Source organism: Neoarius graeffei, chromosome 4 (assembly GCF_027579695.1).
Source record: "Neoarius graeffei isolate fNeoGra1 chromosome 4, fNeoGra1.pri, whole genome shotgun sequence".
NCBI classification, from domain to species: Eukaryota; Metazoa; Chordata; class Actinopteri; order Siluriformes; family Ariidae; genus Neoarius; species Neoarius graeffei.
In genome coordinates, this window is record NC_083572.1 from 35,389,841 (window position 1) to 35,410,057 (window position 20,217).

At 44.3% G+C, this 20,217-nt stretch overlaps 1 protein-coding gene across 21 annotated transcripts in view; it reads left to right on the forward strand.

Moving 5' to 3' along the window:
• Window positions 1-20,217, forward strand: part of chd6 (chromodomain helicase DNA binding protein 6) — a 379,195-nt gene that overhangs the window by 304,630 nt on the left and 54,348 nt on the right. For all 21 annotated transcript variants that reach the window (XM_060919167.1, XM_060919164.1, XM_060919158.1 and 18 more), the window contains 2 exons: window positions 1,927-2,135; window positions 2,225-4,111. In XM_060919167.1, coding sequence (XP_060775150.1) covers window positions 1,927-2,135; window positions 2,225-4,111 — 2,096 coding nt within the window. The remainder of the gene's footprint in view (window positions 1-1,926; window positions 2,136-2,224; window positions 4,112-20,217) is intronic.

Genomic DNA, 20,217 nt, shown 5'->3' on the forward strand with positions numbered 1-20,217 from the left:
GTGTTGATTGGCTATATCTCTTGTGCCAAACAAATCAGATGTTGTGGTGGGCGGGACCATGTTCTTGAACTCAGAGAGGCGAGTGCAGGAAAGGACGTGCAGTGACAGTCGCGTTAGGAACGAAATGGCTGCAAAAAGGCATGTTATCGGCATATCTGTCGAAATTATGGCCGATACTGATAACCCTAAAAATGCAGAATATCGGCCCGATATATCGGCCAGGCCGATTATCGGTCGACCCCTAGACAAAAGATCCGCTGTGGCGACCCCTAATTGGGAGCAGCCAAAAGAAGAATAAGAAGATGGCACCCGGAATGCAGTAGAGTGTACCATTTTACACCATTTTTTCCTCCAAAATTTTCCAGGGGAGCATGCCCCCGGACCCCCCTAGAAGTGTACAACTGCATCGCACAACCTGATCTACTGTTTCTTGTCCTCTTGGGTTTGGCAAGTGTGCATTTGTGCTGGTTGTATGTGTCGCCATACATATTACCATTCAGTTATATGTCTGTGAAGGTTCTCAGTCATCCAGGTCATCGTAAACTGTAGGTGCTAAAGAGGGAAACTGGTCTTGCTTGAAATTCTTCCTGTTTTTTCACTTTATTCTTCCTATTTTTTCAAGAATTTCAAGCAAGTCCAGTTGCCTTCTTTAGCACCTACAGTTTACCATTCAGTTCGGGATTTTTTCACCCTAACCTAGCCTTAACCTAATCTAAACCCTAAGCATAAAATGACTGAAATGTTGATTAGCCTAACAGTCACGAAGATCTCATTCTCATTATCTCTAGCCGCTTTATCCTTCTACAGGGTCTCAGGCAAGCTGGAGCCTATCCCAGCTGACTACGGGCGAAAGGCGGGGTACACCCTGGACAAGTCGCCAGGTCATCACAGGGCTGACGCATAGACACAGACAACCATTCACACTCACATTCATACCTATGGTCAAGTTAAAGTCACCAGTTAACCTAACCTGCATGTCTTTGGACTGTGGGGGAAACCGGAGCACCCGGAGGAAACCCACGCGGACACGGGGAGAACATGCAAACTCCACACAGAAAGGCCCCCGCCGGCCTCGGAGCTCGAACCCAGGACCTTCTTGCTGTGAGGCGACAGCGCTAACCACTACACCACCGTGCCGCCAGTCACGAAGATAAAACAAAGAAAGTGTCAGCACATGCGCTGAATGCCACTGGCCTGAAACTGCTGTTGTAAAATTGCGGGGATGTAAAATACATTTAAATTTATTTATTTATAATTAGGAATATGGTTTAGTACTTCAGTGAGCAGATTTTTTGTGTTTGTGTTTATTAATTGTTTTATTTTGGCAATAACTGATATTCTGATACATTTCAATGTAATACATTATAGATATAAAAAATCATATGAAATTACTTGCTGTTTGAATAGTAATTTTATGAGATTGGTTTTAAATCATACTTGCATTATTTTGATGAGTACTTTCACTTCTGATTTGTTATTATTATTATTATTGTTACACTAATTTTACTTGTAACTTGGCATAACAGATGAACAACAAGGAAATAATCAAACTTCATCTTCTGATGTGCACTACACACTGCACTATACATATACTACGCATACTTCCTTACTCTCTGAATTCAAGAATCACTTTATTCTTCCTGTTTTTGTGTCATTCCTCCATCATAATATCATTATGTCCTTTTTCTGGTATTCTTCATAACCAAGTCAAGTCAAATATTTAAAGAGATACTTTAAAGTCCTGCACTTGCATCCATTATATTATTTATAAACTCAAGAAACCATTGTCAGCTTAGTGTTTTTGGAGCCATAACAAAAGAAAACTAAATTAGTAATTACTAAGATAGTGTTAGTTACAGTTTTTTTTAAAGCTGGTTTTAATTTAATAAATTTATCCAACAATGTTATGGTGTGTTCATATTACAGGTGGACACGCCGTGAACAGGCTGATTTCTACCGTACTGTGTCTTCATTCGGCGTGGTGTATGACCCAGAGAAGAAGGTTTTTGACTGGCACCAGTTCCGTATCTTTGCTCGTTTGGAAAGAAAAACAGATGAAAGTTTGGAGAGATATTTTTGGAGCTTTGTCTCCATGTGTCGTACTGCCTGCAGACTGCCACCAAGGAAAGATGAAGGTAGAGATGGGTGGTTAAAGGGATGACATGTTGTGATGGGTTAGTTTTATTACTTAAACTATATTTCTGACTTTTGTTTTCCACTGTAGGTTTAGTTGACCCCACTCTCTGTATAGAACCCATTACTGAAGAACGAGCTGCTCGTACACTGTACCGCATTGAGCTCATGCGAAAGGTTCGTGAGCAGGTGTTGCATCACCCACTCCTAGAGGAGCGGCTAAAGCTGTGTCGTCCTAGTCTTTACTTGCCTGTTTGGTGGGAATGTGGCAAACATGACCATGATCTTCTCATTGGTGTTGCCAAGCATGGACTTAGTCGCACTGACTTCTACATATTGAATGATTCTCATTTGTCTTTCCTGGAAACCTACCGTAGCTACGTTCAGAAAGAAAACCATGGAAATCCAGTGTCAAGTTTGCCCCATCAACACTGCTGTCTGGGGCACTGCAATTCTCCTCAGCTCACAGAGTATCATCCTACTCACTCCACACAAATACACCAGCACATGCATGCACATGGACATCACCAAGCCTTAGAAGTCATAGCAGCATCAGAATCAAAAAGCACTTTGGCTATGCCTGCAAATTCCAGGGAAAGCTTCTTGGACTGCCCCACAATTAATGACACTTTGGATCTTGAGTCTTTACAGCATGAAGGCTTGGCATCTGGCTCCCTTCATAGCAAAACTAGTAAAGAGTCCTTCAATGGATTTCCATTTAATTCTGCCTCAGCTGGTCAGAGTATGTTAAATTCATATGATGTACAAGGAGACATTACTGGAGCACAAGGAGACATGACTGACTCTATAGATGGGAAACTTCGAAATGATGTTCTTGTGGGAGAACAGGGGTCCTCTGAGGAGACTGGGTTAATGGCCCCTTCAGTGGAGTTACATGAACTTCAAGCCCCATGGGGAAGCTCAGATCATGCTGAAACTGCTGATATTTTCAATGAAGGTGATCCTATCTTGGGGGAACCTTCACTGGAAACAGAATTCCTGGACCCTGCTCAGTCTGAAGATGGACAGGAACGGGAGGATCCACTTACAGGCTGTTTAAGCATACCCAGTTCTGACTCCCAGAGTGACCATGTAGAACCCCTAGCATCAAGCTTCATATTGTTCAAGGATCTAAATGCTGGAGAGACATCCATGGAACAGCCAGATTTATCTGGCAGTCCACCTGACTATGTTGCTCCACAACCTCTTGCACTTTCAGATGTAGGCATTGACCAAACAGGGTCCATTAGTGAGGCGCTAGAAACAAAGCTGAGTGATTCTGACATCACACGTTGTAATCCTAGTTCAGATGATATAGCAGAACATGTAGAATATCAATTTAAGAAAGAGGAAACTTCCCAAGGTGGTAATAGTAATTTGGAAACTGATCAGAAGCTAGAAGAAATTGAAAGCAAAGCAAATAATGGGCCCTCTATAGAAACTCTAGTGGAAAATCAGTTGGAACCCTTGAAGGTAGAGTGCAACATGCCAAGTGAGGAACAAATGAAGGATCATTGTCAAGTGTACTTGGAAGAATCATGTGAAAAACTCTTAATGGAACCAGATAAAGTGCCCTTAACAGAGCCTTATGATCTACCATGCAAAGGCACCCTGGAGGAACTACTTGAAGAATCCCCCCATGACCCAAGTGAAAAATTGTTGGTAAAAGAAGCTTCTGGAAAACCCCTTGAAAATTCCTTAGAATTAGTAGAGATTAGTCCAGCCAACCCCACACTCTCCCCACACACTTTGCCTTCTTCATTTCCTTTGTTTCCCACCTTTTCCAACCCTGTACCAGACCACTCTTTGTTCCCAGACCCTGAAGCTGACAATGACATAAAACAGGAGTTACTCTTGGGTTCAATAGAGTCAGAGGTCAAACCAAAACCTAACAGCACACCACTGACCCCACAACTGGAACAGGCTGCTGATGTGGAGGTGAAGGATGAGATAAAGGAAGAGGAAACAAAGACAACAGGTACAGTACATTTACCAATTTCTGTGTTCAGTTCTAGTCCTCATCTTGGATACACAGCTCAACCCATTACCCGGTATCATTGTATCAGTATATCATGCTAGCCTATTATTTGGCTAGGTATGCTGCTGTAATTATTTTTAAAGACTTTAGGCAGCTGGGCCATAGAAGGTTCACGCTGCACGCTGCATGCTGCACGCTACACGCTACACGCGTGTAAAGAAAAGTGGACAAACGTAGCATGACTTGCTCTGGGCCATAGAACGGCGTTCACGTTGCACGCTGCACACTTCACGCGTGAAGCGAGAAATGAACATGCACACTTTTTTCTAGGCGTGAAGATGGAAATTCCAGTCAATGCATGCGGTCACCGCCGCGCCAGCCAATCAGAACGGGTCTAGGGAGATAACTCTATGCTTTCAGGGGAAAACTTCAGAAAAAATATAATTGAATGGTATAATTGAAAAATAGTTCTTCATTGGGATTGTCAAGCAGATTATAGAATGTTCGGTGAAATTCACCACGGGTTTCTCTCAGAAGGAAGTGTTCTCGGCTCCAAATTCTGTTCCTTTTTCTCTTCCTCTGTCTCAGTAAAAGCAGAATGAGGCAATCGTCGTCATCCGAAGAGTCCATATTGCTGGTTACTCGGTCAAAGTAGAACAGACGCAACACGTGAACATCCAAGCATGAAGTTTAATGGCCCAGGGTCCGGTTCTTCACGTGAACGTGTAGCGTGCAGCATGCAGCGTGCAGCGTGAACCTTCTATGGCCCAGCTGCCTAAGAGGACTGTTCTTACTTGGTACTTCATCAAAAATACAGAAAAAATACAAGGTAGATGCAGGGAGTAATAACAGGAAATTGCTATAAACACAGGCATGCAGTTTGATTATAATATCCCTGTTGTCCACTTTATCAGGAACACCTGTACACCTGCATGTAGTTACCTAATCAGTCAATCATGTGGCAGTGTTGAAATGCAAAAAAATCATTCAGATACAGGTGAAGAACTTCAGGTAATGTTCATATCAAACATCAGAAGGAAGAAAAAGTGTGATCTCCATGACCTTGTCTGTGGCATGGATGTTGGTACCAGATGGGCATTTCAGAAACTGCTGATCTCTAGAGTTTACACAAAATGGTGAAAAAAAAAATTCACTGAGCAACAGTTCTGTGGGTGGAAATGCCTTGTTGAAAATGGTCAGATTGGTCTGAGCTGCCAGGAAGAATATAGTAACTCAATCATAGGGTAAGGACAGAATAGCCAGACACAAACAGGACAACGTAGTGTATGCAATTCAGTGCAGTTAGGAATGCACGGACTCGTATATTGGGGAAACAAAACAACCGCTTCACAGGCGCATGGCACAACACAGGAGAGCTAGTTCCTCAGGCCAGGACTCTGCTGTCTATCTTCATCTTAACAACAAAGGACACTCATTTCAGGATTGCAACGTACGCATTCTAGCCAGAGAGGATCGTTGGTATGAGTGAGGAGTTAAAGAAGCCATTTTTGTCAACGTGGAACGGCAATCACTGAACAGAGGTGGTGGTCTAAGACATCATTTACAGACATCCCAACCTGACAAAATTCATTTCAGGGAGGTCCCCCTCTTTGGGGAAGGATTTTTTTTTTGGGGGGGGGGCAAATATATTGCCGGGGGGTATGGGGGTACTCCCCCAGAAAATTTGGATTTGGTTGATGTGATTTCCTGCATTCTGGTGGATTTTGGGGTGGCCTTTTGGAGATGAACAATACCTGAATTCACTCAGTTCACTCAGATTCATAGCTGACACCCTGACTTGGGGACTTAGCTGCCCCCAACCCATAAACTATGATAACTACAATGTGCCATATATTAAGCTCCTTACTGATTGAATCTGGACACCCCCCCCCGCATAAATAAGGAAGGATGACCAGGATAGATAGAAATGTTCACCACAGAACATTGCTTTACTTAGATACCGAAACACAGATGAATATAACAGAACAATGAATGAATTACATGAATGACAATGAATGCAACTGTACATGTAGGCCTAGGCCTAAAGGGCTCTTTCCTTTCCTCTGTTCTATGCCTGTTCCTTTTGCAAGCTTTCATTGTATTTAGAGGCTGCTTGCTTTGCAGATTTGAGCAATTTTCCAGACACCTCCACCTCGTAGTACTCTGTGTCAATAAACTTGTTAATCTTGCAAGACATCGGATTCACACGTGTTTGGTGAAACGTCTGACTCCTAAATTCTGTCTTGATGTGACGTGCCATGTTGAATGCCCTTTCCACATCACAGTTAGAATTTGGCAGCACCAATAGCAGCTTCATCAGCTGAGAGAGCTCCCTGAATCTCAACTGCCCTGGGCTCACAGATGTGACTTTGGACAGCTTCCCCCAGAACTCATCAACTGGTAAATTCTTATAATTTGGCACCAGTGCTTCCAGGTTAGATGAGACATAATCCAGGACTTCTAAATGGAGTTGTTCTCTGGCATCTGCCTTCATTACATTTGGAAATCTCTCTGCCAAAGTCAAAATCTGCTCTGGTTTCACATCATCATGGTTCTTAGGATTGACCACTGACAGATTCATCAAGATTTGATCTCTCACTGGGAATTTTTCCTTTATTTTATTTTTTTAAAGCTTCTGATGTAGAATGCTCTCGCATCTCTGTAGAATTGCTTTGTCTTGTGACTGGAGAGTGCTGATTTTCACATCAGAAAATCACATATTTGACGGAAGATGGATGTGTTAATAGTACCTGAAGATACAGTATTAATTGAACAGCGTAAATTTTGCTCATGTTGTGAGAGAATCTCTTTCAGAGCCTATAAACACAGAAAACTCAGATGAGTTAGTTGAGAGAGATAGCAGGATGGCATGTCCATTCATTTGATATTGAAATCATGTTTCGACGTGCAACAACAAGATTCAGAAATACACAGGGAAGTTTATAAATTATAATTTAATCTTGCAATGGCTTTTTCCTTCACTCCAATTCTGTGATTATTGTAGAGACTTTACCTTAAAATTTCAAACAGTTAATTCACCTTAAAATCAGCTCTCTGTAAAGGGACACCACAAGAAGATCATAGGGTTTGGAATTTTGAAAAAAAAATCTTGTATGGTTGCAGAGATACGATGATTTTAGTAAAAATAAATAAATAAATAACGGTAATTACGCATTGACACCCCCACACACACACACACACACACCTCTACTTAACGTTGTAGCACAAAATAGAAAGGGTGTACATGGTCCTAATTGGTTCTGTTTGAACCAGAAAAGATTGTAGTTTTATGAGCGACTTAGTTTTGGAGGTGAATCCGAACAAATTCCTGATGGTTGCGCGTCACCTGCTCCTGCTGCTCCAGCACTGAAACTAAAAGTAATTTATTGCCATTATTGAGCCTTCCGCCGAACAAGTGAGATTACAAAGATGACAATTACAAAGAGACACTGCTTTATCATAACCATGAAAGTTGAACACCAAATCAGTTGAAAAAAAAAAACAACAACCAAAAACGATGATTTGTACCATGCATTAATTTCCTGGGTTCCAGAAAACAGCTGGAGCAGCTGCTGCTTTTCTTCATGCTCTATGCATTCACTGACTGGTTGATAGGTTCGGGATGAAGATTGCTCACTTGCTCTAGATTCCGTGAGATTGTATGTAATTTGCGGGCATCAGGGAGCTGCTATCAATATGTGAGAGACTCCTGGAACTTCTGGGAGACTTGGGATGTCTGCATTTATCAGCCACCTACAATGCAGTCCTTGGCACACTTCCCAGACAACTGAATGCACACCAAAACCCAGCTGTTTTCAGTGACTCACAGGAGGACAGAGAGAACCAACGATCCTTTGATCACCCCAACGACTCTCTAGGCCGTTCACACCCAGCCCCCAGTGACCTACACCAACAGGATGGCTTAACGACACCTTAGGATTACTTTTCATCCATGAGAGGATAAATACCTGATACTCCCTATTAGGTGGGGTTTACATTAGACCGTATCAGCAGATCATCAGATTAACGTTTTTAAAATGATTAACATGCACACAGCAACACCAATACACGATTCGCCTGCACACAGCAACGCCAATACACGGATACGCTCGGCTCCGCAGGCATCCTGCCCTCCAAATCACTCCGCCCTGAACAGCGAGTGCCCTCTGGAGGGTGCGCACTCCGGCCCTGCGCAGCTCACAGAGCGCGCGAGTGAAGTGCACGAGCAGTAATTCGGGACTGAGCCGCTGTGTGTGTGCTCTCAGTGCATATCGGGTATGCGCGTCACTTACCACTTGCAAGTGGAAGGATGGCAAGCCTAAAGACAATCATAACTACACAATGGGCAGTATTTGCATCAGTATTTGCAGTATTTTCATACTTTTATACTCTTTAATGAAAGGTGATACAAGGTGGAAGTCCGCGCCGTTTTTCAGCAGTCGCGTCACATGACCGACGCCAGCGAATCAGGAAGGTGGATGTCACAGTGACGTTGTCCAATGACGACGCCAGCTAGAGCTCAGCACAGCGTATCCGCGTATTCTCAATGTTTACACAGCACCGGACCAGACACGATCTGGATTGAATACGTGGACGCTGGCGGATTCCCGTTTCCCGGCGTTTCCAGGCGTTTTAATGTAAACGGACAGTGCATCCGCGAAGAAAACGAGACAGATACGGTCTAATGTAAACTTGGCCTTAGTTAAGTCAACTTTATTGTCAAATATGCTATACATGCTCGACATACAGCACAGATGAAATTTCAATCCTCTCTGACCCACGGTGCAAACAGGCAATGCAATAAATAAAAATAGAATAATTGAAATAAACAATATAAACAGTATAAACACTCTAGATAAGAAATAGACATAGACTAAACACTCATATATATACACACACATACACACATACACATAAATTGGAGCAAAAGGACATAAAATAAACAGTCAAGGGCACTTGAGGTATAGCAGGTAAACATGAAATAAACAGTATAAACAATAAACTAATAGCTGTTAAGGTGAGGTAGTGCAGAATAGTGCAAATGAGCGAGGTAAAGTGAAATGTGCAGTCCCTGAGTTCAGTGTGCGAATGAATGTTGAGAGTGTGTGTGTGTGTTGGGGGGGGGGAGACTGTGAGGGTGACATGTCAGATGCTGAAGGGGGGGGCAGGGGTGTGTGCGGGCAGAATCTGTGGCAGGGGGCAGAGGGGGGAGGAGGGGCAGAGGGGGGAGGGAGTTGAGCCTCCTGACCGTCTGGTGAAAGAAACTGTCCTTGAGCCTGCTGGTTTTGGCCCGGAGACTCCGCAGTCTCCTCCCCGACGGCAGCAGGCTGAAGAGGCTGTGAGATGGGTGGGTGGAGTCACCTGCAATCCTGATGGCTTTGCGGGTGAGGCGGGAGTTATAGATATCCATAAGAGAAGGGAGAGAGACACCAATGATCCTCTCAGCTGCTCTCACGATGCGCTGCAGAGTCTTGCAGCAGGACACAGTGCAGGCACCGTACCACACGGTGATGCAGCTGGTCAGGATGTTCTCGGTGGTGCCTCTGTAGAATGTTTGCATGACGGGGGCCGGAGCTCTTGCTCTCCTCAGTTTGCGGAGGAAGTACAGACGCTGTTGGGCTTTTTTGGCCAGTGATGCGGTGTTGTTGCTCCAGGACAGGTCTTCAGAGATGTGCACACCCAGAAACTTGGTGCTGCTCACCCTCTCCACTGCAGCACCGTCAATAATTAGTGGAGCATGCTGGGTGTGCGCTCTCCTGAAGTCCACAACAATCTCCTTCGTCTTCTCCACGTTCAGGCGGAGATTGTTGTCCTTGCACCACATGGCCAGGCGGCTCACCTCACTCCTGTAGATTGTCTCATCGCCATTGTTGATGAGACCCACCACAGTCATGTCGTCCGCAAACTTAATGAAGAGGTTGAAGCTGGATGTTGGTGTGCAGTCGTTAGTCAGACAGAACTGAAGAAGCCTTTCGGATGAGAGGTGAAACATCTTCAAGAATCTTCAAGCAAGTCCAGTTGCTCTCTTTTACCACCCACAGTCTCCCTGTCAACTAAGACCAGTCTGGACATTCTCCTCTGACCTGTCTGATCAGCAAGGTGTTTCAACTTACAGACCCTCTGCTCACAGGATTGTTACAATAAATGAAATTGCAAAAAAAAAAGTTAATGAATCCATTTATACCCACAGCAATGAATGTATATTGATACTTTATTTTACTAGCTGTTCCTAAATCAACTTTGATTGTAGGCTACATATGCTCCAGAGTAAGGGATCAGCAGAGGATTTAGCTAGCTTGAATGATGTGTGAAAACAAGAAAACATTTTTCTTTTTTTGAATCTTTTAATGATGTCAAAGAACAGACAGACTTTAAATCATTTAAAAACTGTTTACATGGTTGCATACAACAGCGAGTACAGCAATATCTGTAACTGTTCAAACAGCAAAATGATGAAATGAACAAAATGATCAGGGGTGGGTTCCCCAAAAGCTTCTTAACACTGAGAGCATCTTAACTAGGAGAGAGAGCTCTGGAATATCAGAGATCATTTATTTTGTGGGCTGGACCATGCAAGAGACAAACTCACTGTTCCAGTGAATTTAGGATGTCGTCATCAGCGCAAAACTGATTCCCCAGACTTGTTTATTGTGCTGCTCGCTCTACCATTTAATGATGATCTTTGTGCTACGATGCTTTTGGGAAGCTCAGGCCAAATTATTCTGGAAGAATATTTACATTAGAAAATAAAAACAATAGGAACAACTGTGATAGCTGCTCCAACATGCGTGATAGCAAAAACATGAAATGCACCTATGAATGTTTAAAGCATGGTCTCATCTCATTATCTCTAGCCGCTTTATCCTTCTACAGGGTCGCAGGCAAGCTGGAGCCTATCCCAGCTGACTATGGGCGAAAGGCGGGGTACACCCTGGACAAGTCGCCAGGTCATCACAGGGCTGACACATAGACACAGACAACCATTCACATTCACCCCTACGGTCAATTTAGAGTCACCAGTTAACCTAACCTGCATGTCTTTGGACTGTGGGGGAAACCGGAGCACCCGGAGGAAACCCACGCGGACACGGGGAGAACATGCAAACTCCGCACAGAAAGGCCCTCGCCGGCCCCGGGGCTCGAACCCAGGACCTTCTTGCTGTGAGGCGACAGCGCTAACCACTACACCACCGTGCCGCCCTTAAAGCATGGTGTTTTTATTGATTAATAAATTCATAAATAATTATGGTGTTGTAGAAGAGGAATGAAATGCTTCAGGGCATGGTGATACAGGAAATTAATTTCAGGGTGGCAGTGGAATCACACCATCCTGTTCTTGATTATTTTCCTAGAACAGCATGCCCACTCCTGATTTATTCCCTATTTAGCTAGCTAATATTACTGCAAATTCACCACCATTGTTACCTTGAATGTGGGGCTTATACAAGAACATTTGTTAGATTTCACAGATGTTCCTTTATTATCAGAAACAACACAAATAGTCAAATAAGGTAAAGAAAACATATCAGTAATGGAAAAATTTAAAAAGTTAAGAAACTAACACAAATAAAGGGCTAGATGATTATTAATTCATCCTCACATGGAAAAAAAATGATTTATAGTCAGTAACTATGCACCTACATACAGCAATATCCTCTAAAGATGAAATTATTAAAAAAATAAAAAAAAAAAACACACACACCAATACTATAACTAGTGCCATGACACCAACATTTTGCTGTCATTGGTTTGCTGAGAATGATTAACCATCCAAATATAATATCTGGTTAACAGTAAGGTTTGGTTGCTAAGCAGTATAAAGGACAAGAATTAGAATACTCTATTGACAGATCAATGACTTAATGATTAGGGTTATTGGTTTAAAACCTGGACATTTAATAGAGAATTATTGCAGTCACAGGTGTGTATGTATCACGTTTTTTACGACTTGGAATACAGTTCAGCTAATCTGATTTTAGAACCAAAACAATTCATTGTATAATACATGTTTAAATCACTAAATAAATAAAATACAATAACCGTGGTTTCCATTTGGAATATCCTTATCCACCTGCACAGTACTGACTGAGACACAACACCTTTGATAGTAGGGTCATTCTATTAACTCAACCCAGATGTGGTTGCACCATGATCTTAGAATTTGCTAAAGCTTTTAGTACACACAGTTTGACAAGTAGTACATTAACTTACTGATAAATCTCAAATATTGTCTTGATCTGATCATTGGTTTTTAAAATGCAATGCAAGAAAATAATGTTAATTTTTTTTAACAAATTCAGTGATCTTCCAAAGTTGTGCACTTGTAAAATTCCTAGCCAGAGTTGGTGTACTTCTCAGGTAGTCCATCTCATAGTAAGGCTGTATCTGACTTACTTTTTAAAATATGTGTCCTTCAAAATGGCCAATATCAATATTGTGGACACAACAATACTATATAAAAGCCTGTGAAATTGGCACAGGCCCAATTGTCTCAAGTTAGCATCTTGTCAAGTCAATAGACTGTCCAGTCAATAGCAGTCATAGCATCCATTTTGCCTTGCTCTGTTGGTGTATTATGAAGTGGACTACCACAAGTTAAGACATGCTCATAAGGTTACAACAACTAAACTTAACACCTTTAAAGGAACGGTGTCGATCTTATCAGAAGAATGGGTTTGCATGGACTTGGTGCTAAAAATATATGAAGAAATGTACAGAATTTAAATTCGTCATGCAACTGTATTTTGACTGATTTGAAGAATGCCAGAGATGATGTTGATTCCTTCAACCAACAAACAAACCTAAATAAATAAAAAATAAAACTTGTAAGAGTTGGACTCTGTGTTATTTTATTTGAACTGGCTGATAACTGGTTAAAAGAATGAATGCAGTTGGGATGAAATGATGTCCAAGATGTCACTCTTAGGCTGCTAATAACCCTGTGAAATGCGGTGCTGGGACTGATATGTCTTTGGAGCAGGCATCAACAGTTTTACATCCATCCATGGGTCACATGGCCCCTCAATCTCATTTAAATGCCCTCAGAGGGATGATTTTAGCTGGATGCAAATTCAACAGCAAATTCCTTGATGTTAATGTAAAGTTTGAAAATTAAATTTACAGCAATCAGATCTAAATACACTTGAATCAGTGATATTTCACTTACTACTTTGAGCTAATGAGTGTCAGTAAACCTGCTGAGAAGGAACAAACTACAAACATGGACACTCTGAACTACAGTTCCCAAGATGCACAGCACGCTCTGTCTCCAGCCTACTGAAACTCCGCTGTCTCTCATTTCCTTAATCACCTGTCCCTCTATTTAAGCTCCCCTAACAAACACACCAGTGTGAAGTATCGTTCTGCCTGCTCAGTACATACCAAGCCTTGTTTCTTCTGACTGCCTCTTGTATTTCTGACCCTTTTGCTTTATCTCTCACATTTTCCCTCTTTGCCTTATCTTCCCTGTGTTGTTCACCGGTCGCCCGACCCTAGCTTGTTTACCGACTCTGATTCTAGTCTCATGTCTTGGCTTTGTCAAGACTTTACTTCAGTGTTCTATGTATTTCGCCACCATGCCGAATCTATCTGAGGAGCATAAAATTGCGAAGTTTCTATCCTTTCTCACTGGTAACGGGCTCCGCTGGGCAACTGCTATTTGGAACAAGGGTGGTAAGCAAACTAAGTTAAATGAGCAGTTCCTCTCCCTATTCAAGAGAGTTTTTGACCATGAACCAGAGGGGATTGAGGTTGTGGAGAGTCTACTCGCCAGCTCTCAAGGGTCTCAAAGTGTTGCTGAATATGCCCTGGACTTCAGGACACTAGCGGCTGCCAGTGGATGGAACGAGCCAGCCCTTAAAGCAGTTTTTCACCAAGGTCTGTGCCCTGAAATCATCAGTGAACTGGCCTGTAGAAATGAGAGCCTCACTCAGACTGCAGAGCTTTTGTTTCAACAAATCTTCAGGTACTATGGCATCCCCAAGGATATAGTCAGTGACCGGGGATCCCAATTCATTTCATGTTTTTTGGACAAGCTTTATGGAGAGGTTGAGAGTATCCATAAGTCTCACATCTAGCCATCACCCCTAGTCAAACAGCCAAGTAGAATGAGCAAATCAGGAGATCTGGTGTTTCCTGAGGATCTACTGCATGCGTAACCAGGGGGACGGGGCGTGCTTCCTTCCTTGGGCCAAGTATGCACAGAACTCACTTAAACACTCAGCTACCCAGTTAACACTGTTTCAGTGCATACTTGGCTACCAACTGCCCTTGTTTCCCTGGGACAACACACCCAGCCAGGTACAAGCCATCGATGACTGGTTCATATGCAGTCAAACCATCTGGGAGGAGGTCCATCAACGTCTAGAATCAGTCTGCACCAAGTACAAAGAATATGCTTATAAGTATAAAAGAGAGGCTCCGAACTTTTCCCCGGCGACTGAATTTGGGTGGCCACAAAGAACCCGAGAGAATCCCACACCTGTAGAAAACTCCAGCCACGTTACATTGGGCCATTTAAGGTTATGCGCCACATTAATGAAGTATCGTACTGTCTTGACCTTCCACCTCACAGCCAAGTAAAGCTCTTCCACGTATCACACTTGAAACCTGCGATCCCGGGGCCCCTTGCCAGCAACACACCAGTCCAGGAGCACCCTACACTCAGTCTAGAGGGAGAGCCCATCTACCATGTAAATAAAATCTTCGACTCAAGACGAAGAGGAAGCCAAGTCGAGTACCTGGGATATGGACCCAAGGAACAAAGTTGGGTCAGGGCCAAGGACATTCTTGACCCACTTCTAAAACAAGAGTTTCATGCCCAATATCCTAACAAACCAGCACCCAGAGGTAGGGATAGTCCAAGAAAGAATGTAGCTCCTGGAGGAAACTCCTCAGGGGGTTCTGTCAGTAAACCCGCTGAGAAAGAACAAACTACAAACATGGACACTCTGAACTACAGTTCCCAAGACACACAGCGCCCTCTGTTTCCAGCCTACTGAAACTCAGCTGTCTTTTATTTCCTTAATCACATGTCCCTCTATTTAAGTTCCCCTAAGAAACACTCCAGTGCAAAGTATCGTTCTGCCTGCTCAGTACATACCAAGCCTGGTTTCTTCTGACTGCCTCTTGTATTTCTAACCCTTTTTCTTTATCTCTCACATTTTCCCTCTTTGCCTTATCTTCCCTGTGTTGTTCACCGGTCGCCCGACCCTAGCTTGTTTACCGACTCTGATTCTAGTCTCATGTCTTGGCTTTGTCAGTCTGCACCCCACTCTCCTCTGTGCATACATCTGTAAGTGCCTGCATTCTAACAATGAGCAAATGTCTCTCTAATACTTAGCGTTAATATTATATGTACATAAGCATAAGCATTCTAGTTTTACATATACAATATCTTTAATTATTTCATAATTATGCCAGCCTGTTGGCAAATTAAAATTGGTGTGTTATATATATAATATATATATATATATATATATATATATATATATATATATATATATATAGAGAGAGAGAGAGAGAGAGAGATAATACTTTATGCATGCAGAAATTCAGGTTCCTAGCTGGTTGTCAATATTGGAGTTTATGCTTCCCAATTTTTTTATTTATTTTTTTTATTTTAGCTATTTTTGAATGCCTGTAGTCTGAAAACCTAGTGGTCACCTGTTAGAGGTGCAGGCAATTTATGGATGCAATCACAGAGAAGTGTCTGTTGCAAACTGGTAAACAAATCCAAATTGTGAGCCAAAGAATAGTCAGGTGGATTAAGGCACACTCAGTGTCAAAAGTAAAGCCTCACTCACAACCCGCCAATGGGCTGCTACAGGCGGTCTACGGTAAAAAAAAAAAAAAATTGGCAAAACCGTGCTTGAGACTTGCGTGTGTTCAGCACCGTAGAAGGTCGCAGACTGCCCATGGAGACTTTTGGTCCTGCACATGCAAATTCTACGGGTCTTGCAACAAATCAAGAATGCATACACTACGTACGGGACCCGTATTCCTTTAGTACACCTGAACCAAGTCAGCAGCACGGCTAGTAGGGGTTTTTTGTGATGACCGTAAGACTCGTGTCACAGTCTGGTCCAGTCCATCCATGCCTTAGATTGTGTGACTTCCATGCCGGATCCAGGACAGGAATTCAGTCCTGCCTTGCTGAAGGCCATTTCTTGAAGCAGCATTCCCACACCTGCTACCACTCCTCTCCCATCAGCCAGGGCTTGGAGCTACTCCATTTGCCAGACTGTCTCTTGTAGACTTTCCTCGCCTCGCTACAGCTCATTGGTATTGTGTCTTCTTGATTCCCCTTGCCTGAATTTTTTCCTTGTTTTTTGTCAAGTTTTTCTGTCCAGGTTTTGTCCCTGTTTTTGCCTGCCTGTTCTTTTGAGTTGTGTCTTTTGCTACCTCTGCCTGGATTTCCCTTGTCCCTGTGTTCATCAGTTTTTGTGAAGATTTTTCTGTCTTGTTTTTTGTCCCTGATCATGTCTACCTGCTCCTCTGTGTTTTTGACATCCTGGCCTGTTTTTTGCCTACCGATTTTTGCCTGAGCCCTACTGTACCTTTGCCTTTCTGCCATCTACTTCATTAAAGAAGTTTTCTTTTTACACTGCCTGTTCTCTGAGTCTGCTCTTGGGTCCTCACTTCATCTCAGCTCATCACTCGTGACATCATGAGTGACGCACGGTCATTGTATGAGTGATGTGCCTCAACAGCGGGGTGCCCGGTCCTCTTTTGACTATGCGATTGAGTTTCGCACTTTGGCAGCATCTTGTGGCTGGAATGAGAGTGCCTTGTTTGATGCATTTTTGAACGGGCTGTCAGACTCCAACAAGGATGAGCTGGTCTGACGAGAACTGCCACCTGATCTCCCTGGTCTCATGGACCTCGCCAGTCGTATTGACTTCCGGATCAGACAGCGGGTGAAAGAGAGAACTCGGACTAGTCTTGCTTCCCCTCAGCCTCCCATTCCTTCCACTGAGCCAATGCAGGTAGACCGAGTCCGCATCTCACCTGAGGAACGACAGCGCCGTCAGGATATGAGGGCATGTTTTTATTGTGGACAACTGGGGCATTTCTGCCAATCTTGCCCTTTAAAAGGAAGAGCCCACCAGTGAGTTTAGGGGCCCTGGTGGGCAATGTCCAGAATCAGCCCCCTACCGATCGACTGCTACTCCCAGTGGTCATTATCCATGGCAATCGGCCCCACGACCTCCAGGCACTCATTGATTCAGGGGCTGACAGAAACCTGATCTGCTCGACCACCGCCAAGTGCCTGGGGATTCCACTACTGGCTCTGAACCTGTCCCTCACTGTCCTGACCCTTAATGGTACTGGTCCGACCATCATCACCCATAGAACAGCCCTGGTCACTTTAAGAATTTCTGGCAACCACTCTGAATTCATCCAGTTCTTTGTCATGAGTAATCCCCATGTGCCGATAGTTTTTGGTCTGCCTTGGCTAACTCTACATAACCCCCATGCCAACTGGACTAACAACACCATTTTAGGATGGAGTCAATTCTGTTTATTGTTATGCCTGAGATCTGCCCTCCCTCAGGCCGAGCTGCTCCAGCCCACCATTGGTGAATATCCTGACCTCTCTAACGTGCCTCCTAAGTATAATGGCTTAAAACCTGTGTTCAACAAGTCTCAAGCTGTTTCTCTTCCTCCCCATAGGCCCTATGACTGTGGAATTGACCTTCTCCCTGGGACTGCACCACTTAAGGGGCAACTTTACTCTCTCTCTCCTTCTGAAAGGCAAGCCATGGATAAATACATCACAGAGTCCTTAGCAGCTGGAATTATTCATCCCTCCTCTTCTCCTGCAGGGGCAGGATTCTTTTTTGTGGAGAAGGACAAATCCTTGTGCCCTTGCATTGATTACCGTGGGCTAAATGACATCACCATCAAGAACCGTTACCCCCTACCTCTCATGTCTACGGCGTTTGAGTTACTCCAGGGAGCCCAGATTTTCACCAAGCTAGACCTGCGTAATGCTTATCACCTCGTGAGGATCAGGGAAGGGGATGAATGGAAGACAGCATTTAACACCCCCACGGGCCACTACGAATATCTCATGGTTCCATTTGGCCTGACTAATGCTCCCGTGGTTTTCCAGGCCCTCGTTAATGATGTCCTGAGGGACTACCTTAACGTTTTTGTTTTTGTTTATTTGGATGATATATTGATTTTTTCCCCACTCCCTTGATGAACACCACATCCACATCAGGCAGGTCCTTCAGCGACTCCTGGAAAATAAACTCTTTGTTAAGGCCGAGAAATGTGAGTTCCATAGAAGTTCAGTCTCCTTTCTGGGTTTCATTATCTCCCCTGCACAGATTCAGATGGACCCCCTGAAACTCAAGGCAGTTGCTGACTGGCCCACCCCATCCTCTCGGCAAGAACTCCAGTGGTTTCTTGGGTTTGCGAATTTCTACAGGCGATTCATCAGGAACTTTAATACGGTGGCTGGGCCCCTCACGGCTCTAACTTCCACCAAGGTCCCTTTCAGCTGGGAGGAAGGGGCTGAGAAGGCGTTCTCCGAGCTCAAACAAAGGTTCACATCAGCACCTATACTCACCATTCCAGATCCGTCCCAGCAGTTTGTGGTTGAGGTCGATGCTTCGGAGTCAGGGTGGGGGCCATATTGTCCCAAAGATCGGCTAGTGACAGCAAGCTTCATCCTTGCTCCTTCTTCTCTTGTCGGCTTTCCCCCTCTTAGAGAAACTACGACGTTGGCAATAGGGAACTGTTGGCGGTTAAACTGGCCTTGGAAGAATGGAGACATTGGTTGGAGGGGTCAGACCTTCCCTTCATCGTATGGACAGATCATAAGAACCTCGAATACCTCAGGACTGCCAAGCACCTCAATTCTCGTCAGGCCCGATGGTCTCTCTTTTTTTCCTCGCTTCAAGTTCACACTTTCCTTTTGCTCAGGCTCTAAGAATGGTAAGCCCGATGCCTGGTTCAGAATGTTTTCTCCCCTCCAGGAGGAATTGACCTCCCCTGAGACCATCCTTCCTCCACAGTGCCTGGTGGGGGCCACTCTGTTAGAGGTGGAAACCCTGGTCCAGAAGGCCCATGAGCAGGACCCAGGGCCAAGTGATGCACCTCCTAACCATCTTTTTGTTCCTGTTTCTATGCTGGCACAGGTGTTGCAGTGGGGTCATGGTTCCAGAATGGCGTGCCACCCAGGAGCAGCCCGGACTCTGGCACTCATCCGACAACATTTTTGGTGGCCATCCATCAAGGAGGACATTCAGAGGTTTGTGGCAGCTTGCGACATCTGTGCCAGGAACAAGACTGGCAACAGACCCCTTGCCGGCCTGCTGAGACCCCTTCCTGTTCCCCACCGGCCCTGGTCACACACAGCCCTGGATTTCATCACAGGACTCCCTAATTCAGGTGGCAATACTTGTATCTTCACTGTTGTCAACCATTTTTCTAAAGCTGTTCATTTTATCTCTCTGCCCAAGCTTCCTGCCGCCAAGGAGACCGCCGAATTGCTGATACTCCATGTTTTCCTTCTACACAGACTCCCCTCAGACATTGTATCAGACCATGGACCCCAGTTCTCTGCCCAATTCTGGAAGGCTTTCTGTAAACTTATTGGTGTTTCTCACAGTTTGTCTTCAGGTTTTCACCCTCAGACCAGTGGACAGATGGAACAGGCCAACCAGGAGCTGGAAGTGGCTCTCAGGTGCATGGTGTCCAAGGATGCTGCCTCCTGGAGCAAGACCCTTCCTTGGATAGAGTACGCTCACAACTCCTTACCCACCTCTGCTACAGGTCTTTCCCCCTTCCAGTGCTCTCTGGGTTACCAGCCACCACTCTTCCCCATCCAAGAAGAAGAAGTTGCCGCGCCCTCTGCCCAGATGTTTGTGCGCCACTGCAGGAGAACGTGGGCATTGACCAGGAAAAAGCTCCTACATTCTGTCAAGATGTTTGAAGACCAAGCTGACAGACACTGCTCGGTAGCTCCCATCTATCGGGTGGGGCAGCGGGTAATGCTCTCCACTCGCCCCTCAAGACGGTCTCCCGCAAATTGGCTCCCAGGTTCATAGGACCTTTCGCCATCTCCAAGGTAATTAACCCCTGCTCTGTAAGAT